We start from the raw sequence: 25753 nt of genomic DNA, 5'->3' as shown, positions 1-25753 counted from the left end.
ATTCATTGGTTGAGTCTGATATGTGCCCTGACCTTAATCGAACCCACAACCGTGGTATATCAGGATGATGCTCTAACCAATTGAGCTACCTGCCAGGTCTGAAGATAGATTTTGAATCCTTGCTGAGCTTTTGATCTTCGCTGGTCCTTTAGTACTACTGTGACATATTTATTGATTTATTAATTGACTGCATTAATTTTAAGATGAAAATCTGGCAATTGAAATTAAATGATATGTAACTTATATAAGCAATTTTCAATACAAAAAAAAAAAATTTAACCCAGAAATCAAAGGTTCAAAAATAAACACCATTGAGAAATATATAAAAATTTCATATGAAGGCTTTGCTTTAAACTTTACTAATATGAATAAAACAAATAATTCACAAATGATTTTTCACATTTTGTCTTTTGCCTCCAAGTACATTTTCTTTTAAAGTTATTTAATTAACTCTTTGCTTAATCATGTCCTTTTTTCCTTCTACCCAAAGCATTTTAATCAGAAATTGTTGTCTGTAGGTCTCTAAACATATTTTAAAATCTCCAAAACTGATTATTTAATCACTTCTATACAGAATTTTATCGAGTCCAATTTAGTCTGCAGTAACTTGCAAAAAAACGTTATATTGATATTTTAGAAGCACTAATACCAAGGTACTCTCCCACCACTGGATAGTAACTTTCTTAAATACTGAACAATATATATAAACAGTAAAAGATAAAAATTCATCTAAATTGTGCATCCTATAAATGTCCCAACATTCATACGCATTTATAAGCTTAATATATTCTCAAGCATCTTCTCCAAGCTACTTTATATTTTTAGTTGAATTCAGTAACCCATCAAGCAGATATTAAAATACACTTATGAAAATACATGGATGCTTAAATAGATATATATTGCAGACATGAAAATTCCTATGGTTGGTAGAGAAAATATATACTTTAAAAGATTTTAAAGTAGTTATTTCCTGATTTTTTTCTCCAAACATTAGACGAGTTTGCATTGTTTACAAAAATTTATTCATACAAATTTTACATACTTTATATAACAGTTATCAAAGTCCTAGTTATAGATATTATGTGTAATAATATGTGGTTAAGATGTTTTTATAATCATTTGCACACAAAATAAGAGCTTCAAGACTAACATATACCTAAATTATCACTATATCATAAATCTGCTCCAGGTTAGTAAGGCTCTTGGCATTTCTAAAAAGTATACAAAAGATTAAACTGGATGATCACTGTAGATGCTTGCAACTAGCCACGGAAACACTAAATTAGACTTCATAAAATAAAAGGTTAACTAGAGCCCTATTACACCACTAACAGCTGACACAAATACAGAAAACTGCCCATTATCCAAGAAACAAATAATTAAGACTAAAATGCAAGCCGATGAGTTGCAGCATTGTAGGGCCACTAAATAGCCATCTGTGATTCGTGGCGATTTAAAAGGCAAAGAAAGGCACTACAGCTGCAAACTGCGTCCCATGTCACATTGCCTGAGGAGACTGCAGAATTAAAGAAAGATTGATCCCGTACACAGGACTCAGGCAAGATCGAAAGCCTCTGAGCTTTCACTGTTTGCAATGTGATCTCCTGGCAGCATCCATCCCGCCTGGAAATGCAAATTCAATTGTTTTCTTTGATTTATGACTTCATACTGAAGTCAAATCCGTAAAGAAAAGGAAAGGTCCTTTAAACTTTTACAAGCTAACATTTAATCTTTTCTTGTTTGTCTTCTTTTTTTGTTTTGTTTTTTTCAAAAGCATTTGTGTCTGAAATTTGAGAGTTTGGCTGGTTTGCGTGTTGCTGCTTGATCTGGTTGTTGGGTGAAGATTCTTTTCTTTATAGAGATAACTCAGTATGTTCAAGAAATTGATAGGAAACAGACAGACATGCTTTCTGTAGCCAAGAAAGGATACAAAGGGAAGTTCTCAGGGTCTGTGGAGCTTGCTTACCTTACTTTTGACCACAAATATAAGATAGTACACATACATAAGAAGACGAGGTTTAAATGATTTATCAGTTAATAAAACTGAACAACATATGAACACTACACATTCTAATATGACAAAGATTGGTTTTATGAAACAAAGTTTACTAAGCAATAAGCCATAAGGTAAAAAAATACATTTTACCTACAAACTCAATAAACAAGAAACAAAAGATTCATATTTAGTGCATAATTACTTAGTAATAACTACATAGGGTTTCCTAAACTTTACAGTAAGTGCTTGCATCAAACACCAAAAAAGTAAGACACATTCACAAGTTCAAGAGAAGTGAATGAAAAATGGTAAACAGTACTTAAACAGTGCAAGAGGGTTGGAAGGAGTCTTCAGAAAAGCCACAAAAGAAAAGGATAGCTCCTACAGAGCAGGGCTCAAGGGGAGGATCCTGGCCATTTCACAAGATGAGAAGCGTGGACAGCACTGGAGAAAAACACATCGTACTTTGCATCCATTTCCAACACCCAGCACCCAGACAGTCAGGCTGGGGGCCTAAGATGAGGACTCAGCTTACCCCTAGCATCCCAGAGCCGGGGCAGCCCCAAAACAGTCCCTTTCCAGGGTCCTCCTCCTACTGCGTTTTTGCTCTGCCTCTTCCAGTATACCTGCATTTCTTTCACTTTGTTCCAATTGTCCTAACCTTGGGATATTGGGTTTCCTGGAAGTACAGAAAAGGGAGCTTTCTACCCAAGTCTCCCTTCTCTGTACAATCTCCCAACTCTTGCCCCAGGGAATGGTGTGAATTCTGGGGAGAAGTACAATTTAGATAGAGCTGTTATTTAATCGGGAGAATCTCCTTCTGGGCTGAGAGTCTAAAAAGAGACAAATACACATAAAGGTAGAATCAAAAAAAAAAGCAGAAGTGTTAGAATTGTCACCCAGCGAGGGGGTCCGTGCCTCGCTGAGTTGGGCTGGGATTGAAGCAGCCTGCCCCAGAGACTCACTGGAAATGAATGTCCTACAGTAATTCTCCCAAATCATTACCTCAAAATCTCCCTGGAGCAGGGCATTATTGTTTATATACAGTAGCAAATGGTCAGTATTAATATATTTAGGCCTGTAGTGGATAAAAATACTATCCTTTTAATTCCAGTTTACAAAAATAGGAGTAATATTCAAAACAATGATTGTCTATTTTTCTATTTTATATAAATACATAAACAGCTCAGGTGAATTTTCAATCCTTGTGCACATTTTGTATAAACTGCTCTCTATTATATATATTCTTAAATATATATATCAATAATTGGTCCACAAAGTATATCTGTGCATTCTCTAGTGCTTTGTAAAAAGAAAAACAATATTATTATCAAAATATTCATTTAATGGCTTTACTTTATACATAAATACGTTTGGATAGAACACATGAGCGATGACTGTTCCATTTGCTGGGAAAATGACTTTTCATTGTGTCAGGGTTGTATACACAGAGTAGCTGGTAACTCATCGCTACAAATACGCTATTCGGCGTCCTTTGTTTTTAACCCTTTGTTTATACCTTTTTCCTAGAACTGCCGCCAAGTATTTCTTCACAGCCATTTGTTTCCGGTAGCGGCTGTAGCTGTCCGTGAAGATTCCGTCCGAATGGCGCTTGGAGAGCGGATCCCAGTTGTCCTTCGTGTAGCCACCTCGAATTCCACTGCAAAAATAGGGGTCAGGAAGAGGGTGGCAGGGCGGGAGACCCAGGTTCAATAGATGCAGAAAGCAGACGGGCCCCAGCCCACGCGGGAGCCTACGCAAAGGGCACCGGCTTTCTCTCTCACTGCCCTCCTTCCTCTGCCAGTTAGAGGGGAGCTGGAAGAGAAACCTCTCATTCCTCTCTCCCCACCGAGGGTTTACTGGCACCAGGTCCTGACGGGAAGGGGCTCGGTGTGAGGTCCCCGCCAAATACACGCATTTTAGCCTAACCTCTGTCCTGGAGACACGACCATCCCGTCTGTACATTTGCGCTGAATTGTCCTAACAGAAAATAACGAAAGAGCCCTAAATGCCACATTAGCTGCTGCCGTGGAGTTGACATCAATCCGCAATTTCTACATAAGCACTCTCCTTCTGCACGCTAAATTGAAAAACGTGATAATAATATAGGTCGACTAACCGTAGGTAATATTGTTCATTGCATGAATTATTCATTACTAAAAATGTAATCCGTTTCCCCATGGGTTTTATTAAAGTGCTGCCTTCTGCTGAGAGATGCTCCACGCCAGCCCTGTGCTCTGGGTATGTCTGGCACGAGTAAAAACTATTTCCTTAACTGTCCAAATTTGAGGGTTTGTTGGTTTCAATTCCAATTTACAATAAAAAAAAATGTGGTTTTTTTTAATCAAATTTAGAGACTATTACAGCAAATTGTCCCGCAAAGCTTGAAGGTTTTGAATGACAAGAGGGTGTTGATTTTTTATTAGTTATTATTCAAAACAGATCAAACTCCCCAGTTTTCCTGCCCTCTCCTTTTCCCTCCTGGATCCCTACCTCTCTCCCCAAACATCAGGGGGACACTTCGGAATCTTTACGGGTCGGACCGGGAGGGGCAGACTCGCGCTCGGCCCCAAGTGCACGCGGACGGTAGGAGCCGCACCGCCCACCTCGCGCGCTCCGCATGGACACCCACCCCAGCGCACGCGCGCCATCACGCGCTTGTTAACTCTTTAGCAAACTCTTACCCCACACCCTTGGCCACGAGCTTCTGCAGTAATTTCTCGCCGGACAGCTGGTCCAATACTTTGCGGTAGGCCTTCTTAAGGATCACGTGGGAGATATCTCTAGCGGGGAGACAAAGTACGTGCCCAGGGTCACTGCCTCCTTCCCTCAGCGGCTTCCCAAGCTCCCCGCTGGGGAAGCTCGCCCCTTGACGCCCCGGGATGCTGACGGGAATATCCCCGAGAGGCCCAGAACTCCTGAATAACTCTCTTGGGATGTTCCCGTGAATGGCTACCAGGAACGGAAGTTCCACCTGCCCTGCTGGGTGGCAGGTGTGGAGTCTGAGCTCTGCATCGGCCGGGCGCGCATTCCCTGCCACCCTTGACCACAAACCATTCGGTCACCACGCGGCCTTTCCGTCCACACAGGCCAGCCCGCTACAAACTTTCTGTCGCTGTCGTTGGAAGAGAAGACAACCTTGAGGGCTTTTATGAAAAAGGACCTCCGGGGTGGGCCAGTCTACTGTCCCTCCCACTACCTCGGTCCCGGGGCGCTCGGAGGCCGCACGGTTAGTACCTCATCTCCCCGGGTTGGCTGAGCGCGTTGGCTCCGCGCTGCGCGGAGGCGGGGCTGTCCACGCCCCGCGGCTCCAAGTCGTAGAAGTTCTGCAGCTGGTTTCCGTACTCGTCGTACGTCTCCTCGTACGCCGCGTCCTCCGACCTGCAGGGGTAGCCGGGGGCAGAAGGAGGGGTCAGGACAAGCGCCTCCTCGGTGCTGCGAGGACCGCAGAGAAGTGGGCTTGCGCTGGTTTTTCTCCCTCCTCAAGTTCTCCCACGGAGAACTGCCTCTTCCAGGACAGGGGGTAAGGGCAGAGGCAATAAAGAGAAAACTACACCCAGAAGTTCCCACCACCCCACGAGGGGCTCTCCCAATCCTCCTTTTGCGGGTGAAGGTTAGCCCAGCAGGGCTGCGGCCTCCATGGGCACTGAGAAGCCAAGGTGTCTCCGCCGACCGCGCTCACCTCGTCCCCGAAAAGAACAGCCCGGTTGTTGGCCTGGAGCCTGAACCTCCCCCACAAACAGCAACGGGCGGGGACTACACTGGCCCTAGGAGGCTACAAGGCTCCGGCCAACACAAAGACCCGATGGGGGAGACCCGGAGCGGAACAGAAAGGTTGGGTTGATGGGGTCTGTAGCAGCCGACTCCCGCAACCACCCCCACCCAGCCTCTGAGCCCCAGGGAGCCCTTCCCTGCGCAGATGTAGGTCACGGAAAACCTCCGGCTTCTATTTTGGGCCGGAAAGAATCTGGCAGGAACACGAATAATAGATGCCTCTAAACTTAGTCGGTTTGGCGGCGGCGGCTCATTCCGTGGCGTGCGTGCCCTCTGTTGTCTCTTGCCCGGAGAGAAAGGGCCCTTTTAAAATAGCTGGGGGATTAAATAGGGCTTTTAAGTCCACTAAATAAATAGTTCTGTCTAACTGCGAGCGACGGCGGGGCGACGGGACCGCAACTCAACCTTGAGGATCAATAAGTGGTCAATAGGAGACCGAGAGCGTCAAGAGCACGGTGGCCTCGCAGTTGCCTTTGCCAACCGCATCTAGCCTAGATATAGAACGGGGAGAGGTGGGTTAAAACACAAAAACTCCTCGCTTCGGGCCGCTGGAGAGACTGGGAAAGCGTCCAAGCGGCTGGGGCAAGACGCGCGCTCTAGGAGGGGTTGGAGTCACACTTAGTTACTCCGCTCGTCTCTCCTTCATTCCTGGAGAGGTAGGGACGGACCAGGCAAGCGCTTTTCTCCGCCCGCCTCGCACCCAGCCTTCCCCAGGCTACGCATCTCTGCCCTGACCCTCTGGCCGGACCGCCCGGGTCTTGCTGGCCTCCTCCATCCTCCCTGTACTCAAATGCTGGCGTCCTGATACTGAAGCCAGAACCCATCTCTCGCGCCAAATCAATGGTCGGCGGCCCTAGAGGCGCGTTTTTGGGGCGCGGCTCGGAGAAGCAGCTTTGCGGGCAGAACTCAGTGCTCTTCGCTGCCAGGAGCCTGGTGCCCCGCGGGGCGCGAACGCAGCGCTGCAAAGGGGGCTTCCACTTTCCCGCTGACCCAGGGGGTACTAGGCTGATTAGAAACCAGGATTCGGAAAAAAAAAAAAAAAAAGCCCGGGGCGGGCAGGGCTATCCAGATCCTACCTGCTTGCTAGCTTCCTTTTCCTCTTTCCTTGCATTCGTGGCACCTGTTTCTCCCCCTCCTTTTCAGATTCATTTTTGTTCTTCCTTCTCTCAGATCGCTTTTCCTCAACCTACCCGACCAACACTCCCGCCTCTTCAAGACAGCCTGAGACTCAAAATGCAGTCGTAAAAACGTATCACTTGAGAGTGATCTTCCAGGGGAAAGAATCTGAATTGAAATGAAAGAGACCCCCTCCGTGATAATGGGGAACAAGCTATAACAAAGCAAAGTCCTGGGAGCTTCACGCTCCACCCTCCCACCTGGCTCCGCGAACCGAGCCGAGGTCCTCCGAACTCCAGCTGAGAATGGGAAAAAGATGTCAAGCTCCAGGCCATGCCCTGCTCCCCCCCTTTCGCGGGCGGGGCTGATAGTGGATAGGTTTCTACTGCCCGAGGCAGCGAGCTGGTTCCACCCGGGCCCCTTGGCCGCCTCGGGCTGGGGGAGGGGCGCCGAGCCGGAGAACAGTGTGCCGGGCCCCGAAGCTGAGCGGCAGCCAGGGACCCGCCGCCCGACCTAGGCTGGCGGCTGCAGCTACGCTGTGGAGCGCGTGGGGAGAGAGCCGTAGCTGGGGCTGAGGAACTGCGGAGGGCGACCACGAGGAGGTGTCCGGGGCAGAGCAAGCCCAGCTCCGTTCATCCGCGCAGCCAGCACCTACCTGATTCCACGGAACGGGAGTCCGGTGGTGTCAGGTGAGCAGGACACGCTGCTGTGCATGATGATCCCGTAGACCAGAAGGGTCAGCCTCGCTCCGCTACACATGGTCATTCTGTGCAGGACAGGGGGGGAGGGGGGAAGGCATACAACTGTCAGAATGCCCCTGGCCTCCCACCCTCCAACCCCAAATACTCCCGGAGCTAGGGGTAGGGAGAGAGCGCAAGACTCCCCAGTGCTGAAAAGCCCTGAGTGAAAGCCCGAGCTCGACCTGCCACTTCCTTTTCGCTATACGTAGTTACTAAAATATATTCCTAACTCGCTAGACCCGGTGCGAAGGAAAGCTAACTATTGCCAACAAAAGAATCAGCAGTCAGGTGAGCCGTACGGTTTGGTAAGACTGCCCCCCCCCCCCCACTTCCCTTACCATTCAACTCTTACCGCGTCTGGGAGAGGGTTTGCTGCCAAGTAGGACGGTGAGCCAAGGGTTCCGCCAAGTTTCTGCGCTGGAGTCAGCAGCCAAGAGGCATCACCGTCTGATGTTGGTGCCTGAGGAGAAGCCGCGGGAGCAAACAGGAGCAGCAGGAGGAGCTGGAGGACTTGTTTGCTGGTCCCCAGTATTCTGTTTAAAACTTTGTAGAGCACAGAACTAGAAGGGAGCGTGAACACACCGGGGAGAACGGGGCGAGGAAAGAGATAGAGAAAGAAGAACGAAGAGGCGACAAGCTAAAGTGGGGATGAAGGACAAAGTGGCCTAAGTCCACCGGGAGAAAGAAATAAGTGATTAAGGATAAGAAAGAAAAGCCGAAGAAGGAAAGGAAGGACAGAGAGAGAGGGCCAAGGCGAAGCTGGTTTCTGAGGAAGCCGCCTGGTCTGGTCGGGCAGCTGCGCGAGTCAGCAGTGCTTTCTGTGCTCCGAGGTCCTTCTAGCTGCGTCTGAAGCTGCGGCTTCTTCTGCTGCTGCCGGTGGTTACAGAGGTGACCGGCCCTCTGCTCTTATTTATATATGCAGTGGGCAGAAATTTATCTGAACGTGGTTTTAGAAGAGACTTCTCTGTCAACATCTGTCTGCCTGTGGCCTTTAAGTACGGACTATTTTGTTTCACTGTTGCGCTCACGAAATGACTTCCTTTTTTTTTTTTTTTTTTTTTTTTCAGTCACGCAATGATCGGGTATCAGAAAAAGACGTCAGCATCCTAATTCCTCAAGGAACATATTAACTAACTATTCTGTGCTGTCCTCTTGGATGATAAGTTCCGGAGTCATTCACTTCTCATAAGCACCTTTCACTCATACAATCCAATTTTTAAGAAGTTCAATTATTTTTGGTAGTTTTTAATTTTGCCCATATCTCAAGATGGGTAAAGAATTCACAGGATTTTAAGCTGATAAAAAGTCATGTTTTTAATGATATCCCTACTTATTTCTCTCTACTTTTCATCAAGCCCCAGCCTTCAGAGCTCTAGTCCCTGGAATTAAGCACTGTCGAGCTCTCCTATTTAATAAATTTAATTTAGATCTCCTAATTTCTTGCGTATGTTCTTTCAGATAGACGATTAAGTGTGGAAGTCGTTTTGTTTTTAAAGGGAAGTCTTGCAGGATTTTCAGTAAATGGCTAATGAGTCTGGGCCTCGTTTCTAGTCTGGCTATGAGTAGATTGATGAGTTAAAGCTACATCCAGAGCACAGCTTTGGGTACTGAACGTGTTTGGTCGCAGATATTCTAAACATTGAAAATTACCTCTCATTCAGTTTTTTTTTGTTTGTTTGTTTGTTTTGTTTTGTTTTGTGTTTTTTTTACCACAGCCTCTAAATCTGAGGATTCGTCTGTGGTGCCATTAATGTGGCAATTTTTTGCCCATGTACCCCCCACTGTTTAGATATGCTCCCCCTTGCAGTGTCCATAAATGCCCTTAAAGCTGAAAATGGTCCAACCCTTCTAGATTTCAGCAAAGAACATTCTACGTCTCCTGTTAGTCCTGGCTTTTGGACTTCTAGATGACCTATTTAGACACTTGCACACTTTCTGAGGCTCTTACTGGTGTGAAGAATTGAAACTGTGATATTGTGCTTTCCACAAAAAAAAAAAAAAGTCAAATTTTAAGAATTTTGGAGTGAGAAATGTTTTCCCCCTTTACTTACAACTTCAGTTTGTTCAGAAAAATACCTAACAGACTGGGAAAGGACAAGGATTCCCAGTACAAGTTCACTTGCTGAGGGTTCCTAACAGGAAGCCCTCTGTTGGGAACAGTAAAAAAAAAAAAATTTTAACTGAAAATGACGTGGGAAGAGAAAGCAATAAGGGAAGACCACATCCTTTAAGAGGCCACAGGGAGGCTTCCAACTCCCTGAGTAATTTAAGATTTGTAAATTTCTTCTCCAGTAAAAGAACTCGGGTCTATTTCTTTCACAAAGGGAATAGAGCCATCAATAACCATTACTGTGTGCATGTTGATTATTTGGAGTGGTAGTGTTTCCTGTTACTGATTTGGATCTAACATTTAAATAAGCTATATTAGTTCTACATGTTTTCCTAAGGCAAAATTATGATGCTTTTCTCATTTCAATGCCTTTTCCCTCTCTCTTACTTGAGATTTAAGCCTTCCTCCAAGAACACTAAGTTTGGCATATTCTTTGCCATTTTTGGCCAGAAACTGCCTACCTCCTCTTAGTTTATTCCTGGGGATGCCCCAGATCGCTAGCCTGCAGTAAACCGCATCTACATGGGAAGAATCTCTTTGGCTCTACTGCATATGTTTGCTCATTCATGTTGGAGTGTTTACATGCATTGTTCCGTATTCAGCTCTGCCTCTAGAATAAGCTTGCGCGGGAGGTGAACACCACCCGATAATCAAGCAGAGATATCTTTCTTATTGCAGCGCCCAAAACTATTACGGACTCTTGGCTTTGCTGTCTATGACTTGTTTCACGTCAAAGATGAACTCGATTAAAATCCTTACTCTTTCCTCCCACACGAATTCTGAAATAAATTCAATCTATAGACATCCTTGAAAATTTCCAAGACTCTTTGTACGAATTCACAGTTCAACTTTAGTAAAGGGAGCCACCATGTGGGGAGTTTGTTGACTTCATGGCCTACTGAAGGGGGAAAACCACAAATACCATTAACTTATTGGAGAAGGTGGTGGAACTGCTGACTCTACAGGCCCCCGAGACTCTGAACTGCACCTCTGGCTCGTAAAAGCTGTGCCACTTCCTCTCTTCTCAGCGAAAGCACTCAATGCGGAAGTCCGCATTTCAAAATTACTGGCCTCGAGGACTGAACCCATTTGGTGAAGTACAGAATTAAGTCCAGAATTTATTTTGAGAGTTTTGGTCACTGAACTCCAGATAATCTAGCTTTGGAGATCCACTCATTGCTCAGCACAATGTTAAAGACCCTCCAGCCCCGACACACAGCTGTTTGGGGGACTCAAACCCCGGAGACGATCATTCTGCAGATCTTTCATTCCATTCTTTGATCGTCTCTGAGATTAGGCGAATTTGGCCTTAAGGGGCAAGACAGTTTACCTATTCTGGAAAGTTCTGGCCCTGGTCCCCGGGGCCGGGGGAAGCTAGGAAGGCTGAAAAGGAGGGAACTAGAACTTGAAAAGGAGACTAGGAGGTAGAAGAACTGCGGGAATCTGAGACTGCACCCCTGCCTCTCAGAAATCTTCGGGCGGAGCGCACGTCCTTTCTATTCAGTGGAGGGGAATACCGGGCAATCGAAGTTTCAATGACCAAAACTACTCGTAAGTGCCCCCACACACACACCAAATTCCGAATCACAACCGCCCCCCCCCCTCCAAATTCCGACGGTGGGAATTTACCTCTAAACTCAGGGAGCATTCTAACTTGAATGTTAACCTTGTTTTCAGGGGACCTTTGCATCCGGGAGCGATGGGGTGGAGGGCACGTCAGGAGAACTATTCGAACAAACGGCTGCAGAGGTCTGGAAGTACCTTGGTACGCACTGAATAGGGGTGGGGGGTGGGGGGGGCGAGCAGGGCGGTACCGACTTGTTCATTACAAATGCAGGCGCCAATCTAGTTTACAGTGAGGGCTAGGGCCTGGATGGAGGATAGGAGGACCTCAACTAGGGCTCCCTGTGTGGGTGAAGAAGGGAGAAGGGGGGAGAGAGTGAGAAGATCATTGGGAGGAGCAGAACAAGGGGGAAGAGCCTTCCAATTTTATCCTGTTCTTACGTGGCTTCTTTCCCAAAGGGAATTTTGCATTCTCCCATGGTGGCTGAGGTTAAGAGCTGGAGAGAAGAACCCTTTAGATCTACTCTGTGTGATTGAAGCTGACCCGGGAAAAAGAGGGAGGAGGTGAAGAAGGGGCCGACCAAAGAGTTAGAACTTCCAATTTATAGGTAATGCAAAGGAACTGCCCAACAACCCCACCCCTTCTCCCAGTGTTTGCCAAAGATAACCAGCAAAGTTTCTCTCCAGGCAATGAAAGCTGAGAATAGCATATGAATGATGGTCAGTTAGAAATGTTATATAAACCACAGAAATCTTAAAAGTGGAATGTTTCACCCATGTCCTCTATAACACAAAGGAACCTGATGGAAAGCATCAGTTTCAGCTAAGGAGTGACCAACCCAAAAGAAGCTGTTGGGAAATATCTGTTGAAAATAATAAAGACCCTGAATTCCAAGCCTCTAATGTATCAACTCTTTTTATATCCAGTTTGTCCTGAAGGTATGAAAACATAACATTTGGTCTAAAACGGTGAATGCTAGCTAAAAGTCTAGCATTGCTTTTGTTGTTTTCCTGGTCCCTGACACATCCATCTTTCTTGAAGTTTCAAGCCTTTTAAACAACATTTGATTTAAAGTACGCTTTTAGCACTTGGGGGAAAAAAGTGGATTTTTGTGTTTAAACAGAAGAATATGTCAGGCCTATTCACTGAGTGTTTGAAATTGCAGATGGCTTCAGAATATTGGCAAACACTTGGAACAGACAAGAATCAGTTCTAGGGTAAGGAGATGTCTACTACTTTCCTTCTGGTCTAGTTCCCCATTCTACACAGTTTCCATATGTTCAGGTTATTTTTCCCCTTTCTTTGGCTATGCAGCAGCTCTCCCCAATGCCCACCCTCCCCCCTCCCCCATATGAAAGAACATCCTATATGACTACGCACACAACATATTCATACATTCCTAGTATAAATACTAAATCAGATTGGTAAGTCTTATATTCTTTTATTAATTCCTAGTTAGTACATAGCATAAAAATCAGGTTATACTAAACTTTTTCAAGCTTGATGCAAAACATCATTCTCTCATATGAGTGATAAAAGTAAATTTCAAGTTTTCAATTTCCTCTAAACTTTTTCTCTTCTGACTCTTCCAGAAAATGCAATGACTAACCACTCACTTCATATCAATTACACCTGTAGGGAAACCCAAATGTTCTGCCTCAGAACATCATGACCATCACTTACTGCACTGCCTGCATCACGCCCTTCTGAACTCACTATGAAGTAAGGAACTGATGAGCTTACCCATAATGTGTCATGACTTACTTCTCTGACCTTCAGAATTTAGTGCTTCACACACTAAAAACAACCAGCAAAGGAAGCCTTTCCAAACCACATAAGCAAAAGCATATCTCTCTAATTCAAGCACACAATCACAGGGTCAAGAGATTTTGCCAGTTGTTTTAAGACAAAGTAGACACTCAAAAAGCAAAAACTAGGATCTAACCTTTGCTGCAGTTTTCAGTGATTTCAACTATCTTACAAATATGGCTCTTTGATGGTTGTGTTCTTTGAAAAATTTGTGGTACCAAAAGTATACACCCCAGACTTCATCCTGCAGCATCTATCAAATTCTCCTGAGATTTCCAAAACATGTCCTCTTAAAAGCCAAGAGAAAGTCTTTTTCTAATTCATTCTAAACTCTCTGCTCCTATAAGCCTTAAATGCAGGAAGAACAGATTGGAGAGGATCCAGGAAACTCAATATCCTAAATGAGTTTTTGTGACAGCTGCTGAAAATGTTCTAAGAAAGATCTGTGTACACAATAAAACAAGGTTCTAATATATGTCAAAAAAGGATATTGCTCTACATAGCATTCCAAACCTCTGTCCTCTGGGTTCAGACTCAGCCTTATTGTCTCTGAATATAGATCTATTTGTAATAATTTTGGAGCCTTGTATTTTATTATCCTTATTACTAGCACTTTTTGGTAATAATAATAACTACAAATAAACAGGCATGATTTTTTAAACCTACCATCTGCTTGGAATACAACTTTGTTTGCCATGAATTTACTATTTGAAAACTTCAATTATTATTTATTTAATTATTATTTAAATTTTCTTAAATTCTTCCTTCCAATGGGGCTGCATGATTTGCTACTCCTCAATTAATAACAGCAACAACAGCAGCAATAATAACTATTTATTAAACCCTTACTTGCTAAATGCCTGCTAGAGTTATTTCTTTTACTCTCAATCTATCCTCTCTCTAGACACTGTTAATATTCCATTTTACAGATGAGATATTGAGGTTCAAAGTGTTTAAGCATATTACTAAAGTCACACAGCTGCTACATTGTAATGCAGAGATTCCAATTCAAATCCCAATAACTCCAGGCAGTTTTAATGATCATAGTATATTCATACTGGTTTACATATTTATTTTCTTTAGAACTGTTATAAACACAAAGTACTAATTTAATATGAACTCTAACCTGTGACTTGACTCAACTGAGATGGTGTCTTATTAATTTTCAAATTAAAAATTATGCTTAATGTAATAGGAATCAGGTGCTATTAATACAGTAGAAACTTGGTTAAGTTAGACTACAAGCATATTATATACTTTTTTTTTCTTAAGTAAGTGAGGAGGCAGAGACAGATTCCCACATGTGCCTCCAATTGGGATATACCCCGCAAGCCCCCTATGGGGTGATGCTTTGCCCATCTGAGGCCATTGCTTCATTGCTCGGCAACCTAGATATTTTAGGGCCTGAAGTGAGGCCATGGAGCCATCTCAGCACCCAGGGCTAACTTGCTCCCATGGAGCCACAGCTATAGGAGGGGAAGAGAGAGGTAGAGACAAAGAAAGGAGAGGGGGAGGGGTGGAGAAGCAGGGTCACTTCTCCTGTGTGCCCTGACCAGGAATCTAACCCAGGACATCCACACACCAGCTGACGCTCTACCACTGAGCTAACAGGCCAGAGCCAAGCATATCACATACTTATGGGCTTTGTTTGATAAATAGATATGATTCTAAAAATATGTGCATTAGTAGTGCAAATATTTACATATTTCAAATTGCTGAAAAAGTAAAAAATATTGCCATCTCAAGTCATTATATAAAGTGATTTCATACTTAAGAATGTAGAAGTTTCAGTGATGTATTTAAGTTAAAAAAACATTATTTTCTAAGATCACCATTTAATAGTCATTACATCATCATCTCTTATTAAATGATCATGTAATTCAATACCACAGAAGCCATATGTTTCCAGTGAGTCAAGACCTCTGTGAGTCAAAGTGATGATGTATATAAAAATATTTTATAAACAATAGATTCTAGACCAGTATAAGGGAAAGGAAATTAACATTTACTGATCTCCTTCTTTGATAGCAGTGGCATGCTCTGTGTTAGCACACAATGCCCTTTAATAATACTCTTATTGCTCTGGGAGTTAGATAAGAGTATTATTACTATTTTTACTGATGGATAAACTGAAACTCTTAAAGGTGAATTAACTTGCCCAAGACACACAGCTAACAAATGTAAAACTCAGGTTTTAAATCTAGGACTGGATTTCAAAAGCTATTTCCAAAGTTACTGTGCTTTCTCCTACCATTTGACCTCCTTGTTATTGCTGTATAACCACCATTATTATTAAAGGACATATACCATAACATTAAAAACGTTCATCACCAGTTTTGGAATTATAGAGAAATATGGATTCTTTTTATTTTCTTTTTGTGCTTAGCCATTTTTACTTCAAGTTTTTTAAATTAATATATTTTTTATAATAATAAAAATAATTATGGGATTTATTTTTAAATATAATGAATTTTTTTCTTAATCACATTTCCAATAAATATTTACTTATTCTTTGTTAATATTTCTTGTCTTATATTGAGCTAAGCATCTATTTGATTTTTCATATCATGCTTATCTATGACCTTCACTTTGAAGGAAAGCTAAAGGCAAACCAGGACAGAAGAAAGAATAGAACCAAGGCAACACATCCAGGAAGCAATTTTAACAAAGACAAGTGTGAGAAGAAACAAGGCAGGGAATAGACAAGCAATGCAGCCATCAAGAGTAGCCTTTTTCAAGCCCTTCAATAGCTGACTGGATAAAGAAGATGTGGCACATATACACTATGGAATACTACTCAGCCATAAGAAATGATGACATCAGATCATTTACAGCAAAATGGTGGGATCTTGATAAGATTATACGAAGTGAAATAAGTAAATCAGAAAAAACCAGGAACTGCATTATTCCATACGTAGATGGGACATAAAAACGAGACTAAGAGACATTGACAAGAGTGTGGTGGTTACTGGGGGGGGGGGAGAGGGGAAGGGGGAGGGGAGGGGCACAAAGAAAACTAGATAGAAGGTGACGGAGGACAATCTGACTTTGGGTGATGGGTATGCAACATAATTGAATGACAAGATAACCTGGACATGTTTTCTTTGAACATATGTACCCTGATTTATTGATGTCACCCTAGTAAAATTAATTTTAAAAAAAGAGTAGCCTTTTTCAAAGTGTATATGAAATCATCTTGTGTGTAAGTCACTATTGGTAAGATTAGTTGAATGTGTTAAATAGGTGCTGAGTGAGGTTGCACTATATCTTGGAAATATACTTTCTCCTATCTCATTCAGAGGTGGATCATCTAGCTTGTAGTTTATACAAAATTGGGCTCCATTATGATCCAAGTCTATTGTCATATTTTGTGGAACCAAGAAGATCCAGATATGATTAGTGTCTCTGACTTTCACCTCCCCTCCATGCAGTACATCCTTTTCATGCCAGGCTTCAGGAATAGTTGTTATCAGAGCTGAACAACATCTAGCAAGCAGGCTTGTTCAGGTGCCATGTTTGAGGTCATTAGACAGAATTTTCAAGAGGTGCTTTTATGGGTTGAATTGTGTCCTCCAAAAGACAGCTGTTAAAGTTCTAACCCCCAGTACCTCAGAATGTGACCTTATTTGAAAATAGGGTTTTTGCAACTATAGTCAAGTGAAGATGAGGTCATTAAGGTTGGACCTAATCTAATATTACTGGTGTCCTTATAATATGGGGAAATTTGGGCACAGACCAGATATGCACGAAGGGGAGAATACCATGTGAAGACTGGAGTGATACTACTGCAGGCCAAAGACTGTCTGGGGCTACCAAAAGCTGGAAGAGATGAGGACATTTCTTCCCCTACAGGTTTCAGCAGGAAGATGACTCTGCCAGCACCTTGATTTCAGCTTCTAAGCTCTAGAATTGTGAGACAATAAATTTCTGTTGTTCTGAGCCACCCAATGTGTCATGCTTTGTTACCACAGCCCTTAGAAACCAAGATAGGTTTCCTCAAAAAAAAAAAAGAAAAGAAAAGAAATGCGGTAATTTCCAAGGCATTCTGGGAAATACCAAAGAGCCCTTCTGTAAAGCTAATTATAAAGAACTGAGGATCTGCTTCTACCTGCATGTGCAGGCAAAACTTCTGCCTGTTTTATACATATACCCTTACCCTCAACTTTCATTTTACCATCATTTTTCATCTTTAAATTGAAATCAACGTCTGGCCTCTCTCACAGGATTACTGCACAGCATGAGTATCTTAAAGTATATTGGGAAGCACTTTGAAAAGGAAGTGAGTACATAAATACAACAGAACTAGGTACAGTGACAGCCATAATAAACATGCTGAACAGAGGTGGCTATGGGCTAATAGATTAAGGCAACTGCTAACTCTATTTAATGCTTTTTAAATGGTTTTCAATCTTATAAAGCTTCATTAGTGTGTTAAAATAACACACTGCACCAGCTGATTGTGTGGTGTGCAGACAGAGTGATCCGTGTAGAGCTGTCTGCATGGTTTGGACACACTAAGACAATAGTGTGTGATGGCCATTCCCTAGAGGTTTACACAACTGACAACTCATAAATAAGGCTGTTTTTTTTTAATAAATTTTTATTAATTTTAATGGAGTGATCTCAATAAATCAGGGTACATATGTTCAAAGAAAACATGTCCAGGTTATCTTGTCATTCAATTATGTTGCATACCCATCACCCAAAGTCAGATTGTCCTCCATCACCTTCTATCTGGTTTTCCTTGTGCCCCTCCTCCTCCCCTTCTCCTCTCCCTCCTTTCCTCTATCTCCTCCCCCCCCCCCCCGTAACCACCACACTCTTGTCCAAATTTCTTAGTCTCGTTTTTATGTCCCACCTATGTATGAAATCATGCAGCTCTTAGTTTTTTCTGATTTACTTATTTCACTCCGTATAATGTTATCAAGATCCATCCATTTTGTTGTAAATGATCCGATGTCATCATTTCTTATGGCTGAGTAGTATTCCATAGTATATATGTGCCACATCTTCTTTATCCAGTCATCTATTGAAGGGCTTTTTGGTTGTTTCCATGTCTTGGCCACTGTGAACAATGCTGCAATGAACATGGGGCTACATGTGTCCTTACGTATCAGTGTTTCTGAGTTTTGGGGTATATACCCAGTAGAGGGATTGCTGGGTCATATGGTAGTTCCATTTCAGTTTTTTTGAGGAACAACCATACTTTCTTCCATAATGGTTGCACTACTTTACATTGAATGAGGGTTCCTTTTTCTCCACAGCCTCTCCAACACTTGCTATTACCTGTCTTGTTGATAATAGCTAATCTAACAGGTGTGAGGTGGTATCTCATTGTAGTTTTGATTTGCATTTTTCTAATAACTAATGAAGATGAGCATCTTTTCATATACCTGTTAGCCATTTGTATTTCTTCCTGAGAGAAGTATCTGTTGTTTGAAAATATCATTTTCCATTTAGTTGGCTGTCTGTTTATTTTGTTGTCAGTTTCTCTTGCTGAGATAAAATTTTTAGTCTGATGTAGTCCCATTCATTTATCTTTGCCTTCATTTCTCTTGCCTTTGGAGTCAAATTTATAAAATGCTCTTTAAAACCAAGGTCCATGAGTTTAGTACCTATGTCTTCTTCTATGTACTTTATTGTTTCAGGTCTTAAATTTAGGTCTTTGATCCATTTTGAATTAATTTTAGTACAAGGGGACAAACTGTAGTCGAGTTTCATTCTTTTGCATGTGGCTTTCCAGTTTTCCCAGCACTATTTGTTGAAGAGGCTTTCTTTTCTCCATTGTATGTTGTTGGCCCCTTTATCAAAAATAATTTGACCATATATATGTGATTTTATTTCTGGAAAATAAGGCTGTTTTAGGAAGGCAAATGTTTTGCTAAACAAATAAAATCTCCTTAGGAAAACTGCAAGACAAATAAAATCTCCTTAGGAAAACTGCAGGACTCAGAGTAACAGGCAGAGAACAAAAGCAGGAGGCCACAGGACCTTTCAGATGGAGCACCAGATAACCTGAGACACATAGGTTCTAGATTCAGTGAAAGACAATACTCCATGAAATCAACCCACTCTTTTATCCCAAATGTTTTTACTATAGGGAAAAAAACACATGTTTTAAAGTGGGCAGTTTTTTTTTTACCAGTTCTTTCATGCTGCAGTAAAGCTGAGCAAATTTTCACATCTAGGAGCAAGCTCCCCACCCTGAAATGGAAAGCAAACATCCCAACTCTTGAGCTAGAGGAACCCAGAATTACATAAAATCTAAACATAATATTACTACATACTGCTACAAATGAAGATTTGAGATCCATAGTTTAGCACTATATGACTGATAGAAATTTTGATACCAAGAGGTTCATTTGGAACCTAGAGGTTCATTTTTTATTTTTAATATAATGTTTTTTTAATTAAATTTTTATTTATTTATTCATTTTAGAGAGGAGGGGGAATAGGGAGAGGAGCAGGAAGCATCAACTCCCATATGTACCTTGACCAGACAAGTGCAGGGTTTTGAACCTGCGACCTCAGCGTTCCAGGTTGACATTTTATAGAGGTTCATTTTTTTAATGTTTATTTTATTGGTTTTAGAGAAAGAGGAAGTGAGAGAAAGAGAGAGAGACAAGAACATCAATCTGTTCCTGTATGTGCCCTGACGAGGAATCAAACCGGCAACCTCTGTGCTTCAGGACAATGTGAGTTATCAGTTCACTGTGGTTCTAGAGGTTCTAATTAGAGACAGAGATAGAAAGAGATTTCAAGGAATGGGTTTACAAGATTGTAGGGGTTGGCAATCCATAGGAAGGCTGGTAGTCTGGGAACTCTCAGGCCAGAACTGATGCTACTGTCTTGAGTCAGAATTGCTTCTTTTTCAGGAAAACCTGCTCTGTTCTTCAGATCTATCAACTTATTGAATGAGGCCCACCCATATTACTAGCACAATCTCCTTTACTTAAATTCAACTAATTGTAGACGGCAACTACATTTACAAAACACCTTCACAAGACAGTGGTTGAAAAACCAGGGACCATAGCCTAACCAAGATGACATATAGAACTAACCATCACAATCTCCAAGAGTGAATTCTGTTTCTATTATAATTAACAAATAACATAATTTCTTTGATCATTCAATCACAATAAAACATCACAAGTTTTGTCTAAATTGTATCCTTTGTTCTCAGTCCTCCCAAAATCATGAAGAAACTATCATTTAAATTTAATTTATTAGCTCGGTCACCAAGCCAATGGAACAGCAGCCCCAGATGGGCAGAGCATCGCCCAGTGAAAGCTTGCCGGGTGGATCCTAGTCAGGACGCATGCAGGAGCCTGTCTCACTGCCTCCCCGCCTCATTTTTAAAAATAATTAATTAATTAATTTACATCAATAATATTTTTCATAGTTAAGCACTACTTATAGAGTCAACAATTTCATATATAACAGCTCTACCACTAGGAAAAAATCCTTAGTGGTTTGCGGATAATGTTTTGAAAACACTTATTTATAGCCATGAATTGCCAGAAATAACAGCCAAATTAATAATTAAATTGAAAGCTTTTATTGTAAAATGAATAAAGCTAAAATAAATAGAAACTATCTGAAATTTTTCAGTATACAAATTTATAGAGCTTTTATTTAACTGAACAGTTATTACAATAATAACTAACAACTTGACATCTTCCAAGTCCCCTGGAGCTCCTGGTCTTTAAATCCGTGAAAGCTAATAAGGATAGCCTAGCAATGCAGTCTGTGTGGGAAGGAATAAGAGAGAAAGCAATGAAAAACTGAAAAAACATAGGGGCAGGTGGGAAGTACTTGAATTTGTTCTGTATTATTACATACAGGGGAAATGAATTTTTACCGTCATAAACTTGAATATGCAAAACTGTATTTTATTTTCTTATAACTGAATTTAATTTCTGCCCTAAGCTTTTATTACTGCCTAATAGCAGAAAGTTTAATCTAATAATTTCCAGGTAAACTCAGTCAAATCAATGATTATTCAATCACTCCATATTTTTACTCTATTTGGGAAATCTTTAACAGTAGAATCCAAGGACCTTCTGTTCTGTTTTTACCCAGGGATATAAGTGCCAGAGAACTTACAGAAGTGCCTGTGCTTGAGAGGGTGAGGTGTCTAGCTCTTGATGCTTTCTCTGTCTTCCATGGATATGCACAAGAACGTAACTCATCTTGCTGGGTCTTTAGTGGTAGGCATCTTTTCCAGCTGTAATTTCTCATTCAAATGATTCATGCAACATCTGCTGATTCCTTTCCTTCATGTTAACTTCCTTCATTCATGACTGGAGGCCACTTCCAACCCATCAACTTTCTATCAGTCAATCCTGCCCCTCTCATGAGAACATGGAAACTTTCTAATGCCCTCTGCAGTCCTCTGGGTCCACAGGTGACTCATGAGGCAACATCAGGAACTGTGCCCAGACTGGCCCTGTGGTCATTTGTCACTGCCAAATCATTCTGTGAGAGGGGGCTTCTCTTTACAGCATGGATTTCTATCCAGGACTAACTTGGGAAAGGAAACGCTCACATACCTCTAGCCTACCTGGAGTATGTCATTACACACAAATTCTCAGACACACACACTTACAGTCCAGGAAGGGATGGCAGAACTCTGGGACCATTTTCACCAAAGGTTAACTCTATTCTCAACTATCCCTGAAAAACATTTTTCCCACTAGCTCATCATCTTGGATGGGGCATTAGTATGTGCACTGACCCTTGCCTCAGTATTCAGAGACTTATTTTGCCAACCTATTTTCACTGTAAGGGAAACCCCTAGGGTATTTTTTATAAAGAGTATTTTTATTTGGGCTGTATAACCCAAATAAAGTTTTACTGATATAAAAACAAAGCTGAGAATTTTGGCAAAAAAAAAAAAAGTGGAGGGAAACTTGATTTAGCTTTCATGCCACTCTAGTTAACAATGTTCTAACAGAGAAACAATGTTCTATTTTACCTTTACCATAGTACATAAGTACCAAAGCTTCTTTATTGAGGAAGTCTGATGGGTTTATATTTAAATCCCAGGCCCATCAAATTCCCTTCAGGCGTCCCCAAACTACGGCCCACAGGCCGCATGCAGCCCCCTGAAGTCATTTATCTGCCCTTCCCCCCCCCCCCCCACTGCACTTCTGGAAGAGGCACCTCTTTCATTGGTGGTCAGTGAGAGGAGCACTGTATGTGGTGGCCCTCCAATGGTCTGTGGGACAGTGAACTGGCCCCCTGTGTAAAAAGTTTGGGGACCCCTGCATTGGTCTTGGACAAGTTAGTTAACCTTTCTGAAATGCATTTCCCCCATACCTATCTCGTGGAGTTATTTTGGAGTGAAATGGAATAACAAGGGGTAATGTTGGTGCCCTTATCCAGTTGAGCAAAATTTGAAAGTTAAGTCCCAGTTAGCACAATCTAAACATAAACTATTCTATAAAAGCTAAATTCCTGGCCTAACCTGTGGTGGCATCGTGAATAAAACGTCAACTTGGAACACTGACGTCGCTGGTTTGAAAACCTGGGCTTGCCTGGTCAAGGCACATATGGGAGTTGATGCTTCCTGCTCCTTCCCCTTTCTCTCTCTCTGTCTCTCTTCTCTAAGAAATTAATAAATCAATGACTTGATCATTTAAAAAAAAAAGCTATATTCCTTGTAGATTAGATAGTGGTAAGATTGTCATGTTAAAATAATTACCTATCCAGGATAATTTTGAAGATATTTTAATATCTATTGAGTATTGATTGACCTCACTGGTCAATCACTCACTCATTACTCCCTGTCCCCTCCCACACAAACACATGGCCATTATATCTGCTCTATAATTCTACTTCAAGTTTATAGAGCAAAATCTGCTCAAAGTGATGAGTTTTATATGGTAGCAGCTTTTAAATGTTGGCTTGGCCATGCCCTGGAAAAAGCAAACACTGGGTCCTGTTACATCTGGGATTATAGAAGAAGTTTTCTGTAGTTTAGAGGTTCCTTGAGCTATAGATATTGTGCTTGCTCCTGACTTGGTACCTGTTCTCCTCTGCTATGGAGAATTTATCCCTTGATCTATTCTCATGCTAAAGCTGATTCACCTCTACTATTTCAGTCTTACTTCCAACCTTGTTTCCAGGACCCACTGCTGCCCAGAGTCTCCCTATCTTAGGAGATAACCTAAGATAAATACCCATGGAAACTGTACTCCTGAGTTTAAAACCAAAAACAGATTTGAAAAAAATATTATTATGAAAATAGAAGAGAAAAATAATATATGCTAGGTATGGTAAAGAGAATGTAACTAAGAACTGAAGGTGGAATTATGGAATTTTTTTTTTTTTTAAGAAATGAGGTATTTCACTGGAGAAAGAGCTCAAAACCTGTGTATTGTATTGTATTTTTCTTTCTTTCACAAAAGAATGAATTACATTCAATGTACTCAAGATCATCAGAAAGTGGGATTCTAGATGAGAATGTTAGAGCCAGGAGATACTTTAGAAATCAGTCACCTAGTGACCTTCTCATGTAATCCTTGAAGATACTCACTCAGAAGATTAAATGACTAGACCAAGTTTATACAGCTGCTCGCAGAGAAAGGTGAGACTAGAACCAGCCTAGGTTTTTCCCACTGTGTCTTATAGTCTCCTGAATCATACACTGATTTGACTGCCATTTCTAGAACTTTGACTTAAGACCACCTCCTCTAGGCAGATGAGGCAGTCACAGTTATATGTATATTTTTCTCCAGATCTTCTTTCACATGGTCATGCCTAAGCCCTTAAAATTAGAGTTTTCTAAATTGATTTGATCCGACAAGACAGCTTTCCACCTCTTCTTCCAGACCTCTACAACCAAACCGAAACCTACTTCCTATACCCACCCCACACACCAACCTCCAGCGTTTATCCCACTCTATTTCTACTCTTTCAACTCGCTGACTTTGGCTGATAGAATTTTAATGTATATTTTAATAGAGATCAATTAAAGATCAAAAACTTCAAAATCCCAGGAACTAGATTAATGGTGGGATTAAGGAAATCTATCAGGTTAAAAAAAAAATCACGCTCAGCTCACACTATATAAGAGACCAGGGGCCTGACCAGGCAGTGGCGCAGTGGATAGAGCATCGGAGTGGGATGCCAAGGACCCAGGTTCAAGACCCCGAGCTCGCCAGCTTGAGTGCAGGCCCATCTGGTTTGAGCAAAAGCTCACCAGCTTGGACCCAAGGTTGCTGGCTCGAGCAAGGGGTTACTTGATCTGCTGAAGGCCCGTGGTCAAGGCACATATGAGAAAGTAATCAGTGAACAACTAAGGTGTCCCAACGAGAAACTGATGATTGATGCGTCTCATCTCTCCCTTCCTGTCTGTCCCTATCTATCTATCTCTCTCTCTCTCTCTCTCTGTAAAAAAACAACAACAAAAACACCCAAAAAACAATTGAAGAGAGAGACCAGGGAAAGACTCTCATGGAGGAATAACATTTTATACTTATCACTAACAGCTGAGAAAGAGTAAGTTATGAGACTTCCTCAATTTGAAAACAGAGAACACTCTTTCTGGGAAAAGGGGAAGAGAGCGTTCTGGAGTTGGGAAGACAGTTTGAGAGAAGGCTGTTTTGTTTTGTGGCAAATTATGCTCAGAGACAAAGATTATCTTTGCCAATAGTTTAACACACGTTTTCTGTGAGAATTATAGTATTTTACAAGCCAGTAGCATGCAGGATAATGTCTCTTAATAAGACAATAAATAAATAACATACTCTAAGCTAATGATAGATTAATTATACCATTGTTCCAGGCAAAGGGAGCTGAAAGGAATAAAGCTCAAAGTTAGTTGAGGTTTAACTGTTTTTGAGTTGGTACTCTGAAGAGACAGGTTAGCCAATGAGATGTTCAGCTACCTGCACAAAAGTAAAAGTCCTTTGTTGCTAGATCACATTGCTAGGGAATGATGGCATGAGTGTTGAGAAGCCAGGTCTTTTCCTTCTCAGGGCTGTTACATAGTAAAATAGTTGCCTTTATCAGGCAGGAGCTTGCCCAGACAAAATATTCTCAGTTAGTCCTCACAAACCTTCAGTGTTCATAGTAAAAATGTCCTCTCAGCCCTGGTCAGGTAGCTCAGTTGGTTAAAGCATCATCCTAATACATCCTAATACAAGGTTGCAAGTTTGATCTTCTGTCAGAGTATATACAAGAATCAAACAATGAATGCATAAATAAGTGGAATAACAAATCAATCTCTTTCTACTCTCCTCTAAAATCAATCAATAAGTAAAATCTTTTTTAAAAAAATATCCTCACAACATAGTTGCTTCTCTCTACATGTTTTATTAATGATCCCCCTCAGCAGCTGAACTAATGAGTGCTTATCCATGAAAACTGTTGAGATAATGACATCCTGGCACAACTTACTTCACTCTAACATCAAAGCAAGTTTACTTTTAAAACAACTTCATTTTTGTCAAAAACAAGTGGATTTCAAATCATATCAAACCAATACCCAACAGAGTTCTGGTCAACCTGAATAGCATGATAGCATTGGGGAACTGAAAAGAGGTAGAGAGGTGCTTTGAGAAAAGACCAAATCCTGAAATGGCACTGAAACAAATTTCACTTACTTCATGTATTTGTCTAGAGCTGACTTAGCACTC

The 25753-nt window shown here is 41.7% G+C and overlaps 1 protein-coding gene across 2 annotated transcripts; it reads right to left on the bottom strand.

Moving 5' to 3' along the window:
- Positions 1-1776: 1776 nt before the first annotated feature.
- On the bottom strand, positions 1777-8562 carry ADCYAP1 (adenylate cyclase activating polypeptide 1). 2 transcript variants are annotated; one of them, XM_066247286.1, is made up of 5 exons: positions 7979-8562; positions 7542-7652; positions 5234-5377; positions 4681-4779; positions 1777-3656 (listed from the first exon to the last, which is right to left on the bottom strand). In XM_066247286.1, exons 2-5 carry the CDS (start codon positions 7649-7651, stop codon positions 3467-3469), a joined length of 543 nt encoding a protein of 180 aa, XP_066103383.1. In that variant the 5' UTR covers position 7652; positions 7979-8562; the 3' UTR covers positions 1777-3466. The 2 variants fall into 2 exon arrangements, with proteins under 2 accessions (XP_066103383.1, XP_066103384.1); XM_066247287.1 differs by lacking the exons at positions 7542-7652; positions 7979-8562 and adding an exon at positions 6847-6971.
- Positions 8563-25753: the final 17191 nt, after the last annotated feature.

This window comes from Saccopteryx bilineata, chromosome 11 (assembly GCF_036850765.1).
Source record: "Saccopteryx bilineata isolate mSacBil1 chromosome 11, mSacBil1_pri_phased_curated, whole genome shotgun sequence".
In the NCBI taxonomy this organism is placed as follows: domain Eukaryota; kingdom Metazoa; phylum Chordata; class Mammalia; order Chiroptera; family Emballonuridae; genus Saccopteryx; species Saccopteryx bilineata.
This window is presented reverse-complemented; position numbering and strand designations above follow the sequence as displayed.

What these genes read in the sequence shown, in the direction of transcription:
- ADCYAP1 (XM_066247286.1), bottom strand. Translation starts at nt 7,651, where the DNA reads ATGACCATGTGTAGCGGAGCGAGGCTGACCCTTCTGGTCTACGGGATC. An exon ending in CTCCCGTTCCGTGGAATCAG is followed by an intron (nt 5,378 to 7,541) that starts GTAGGTGCTGGC and finishes CTACCCCTGCAG; the next exon opens with GTCGGAGGACGCGGCGTACG. An exon ending in AGCCAACCCGGGGAGATGAG is followed by an intron (nt 4,780 to 5,233) that starts GTACTAACCGTG and finishes TCTCCCCGCTAG; the next exon opens with AGATATCTCCCACGTGATCC.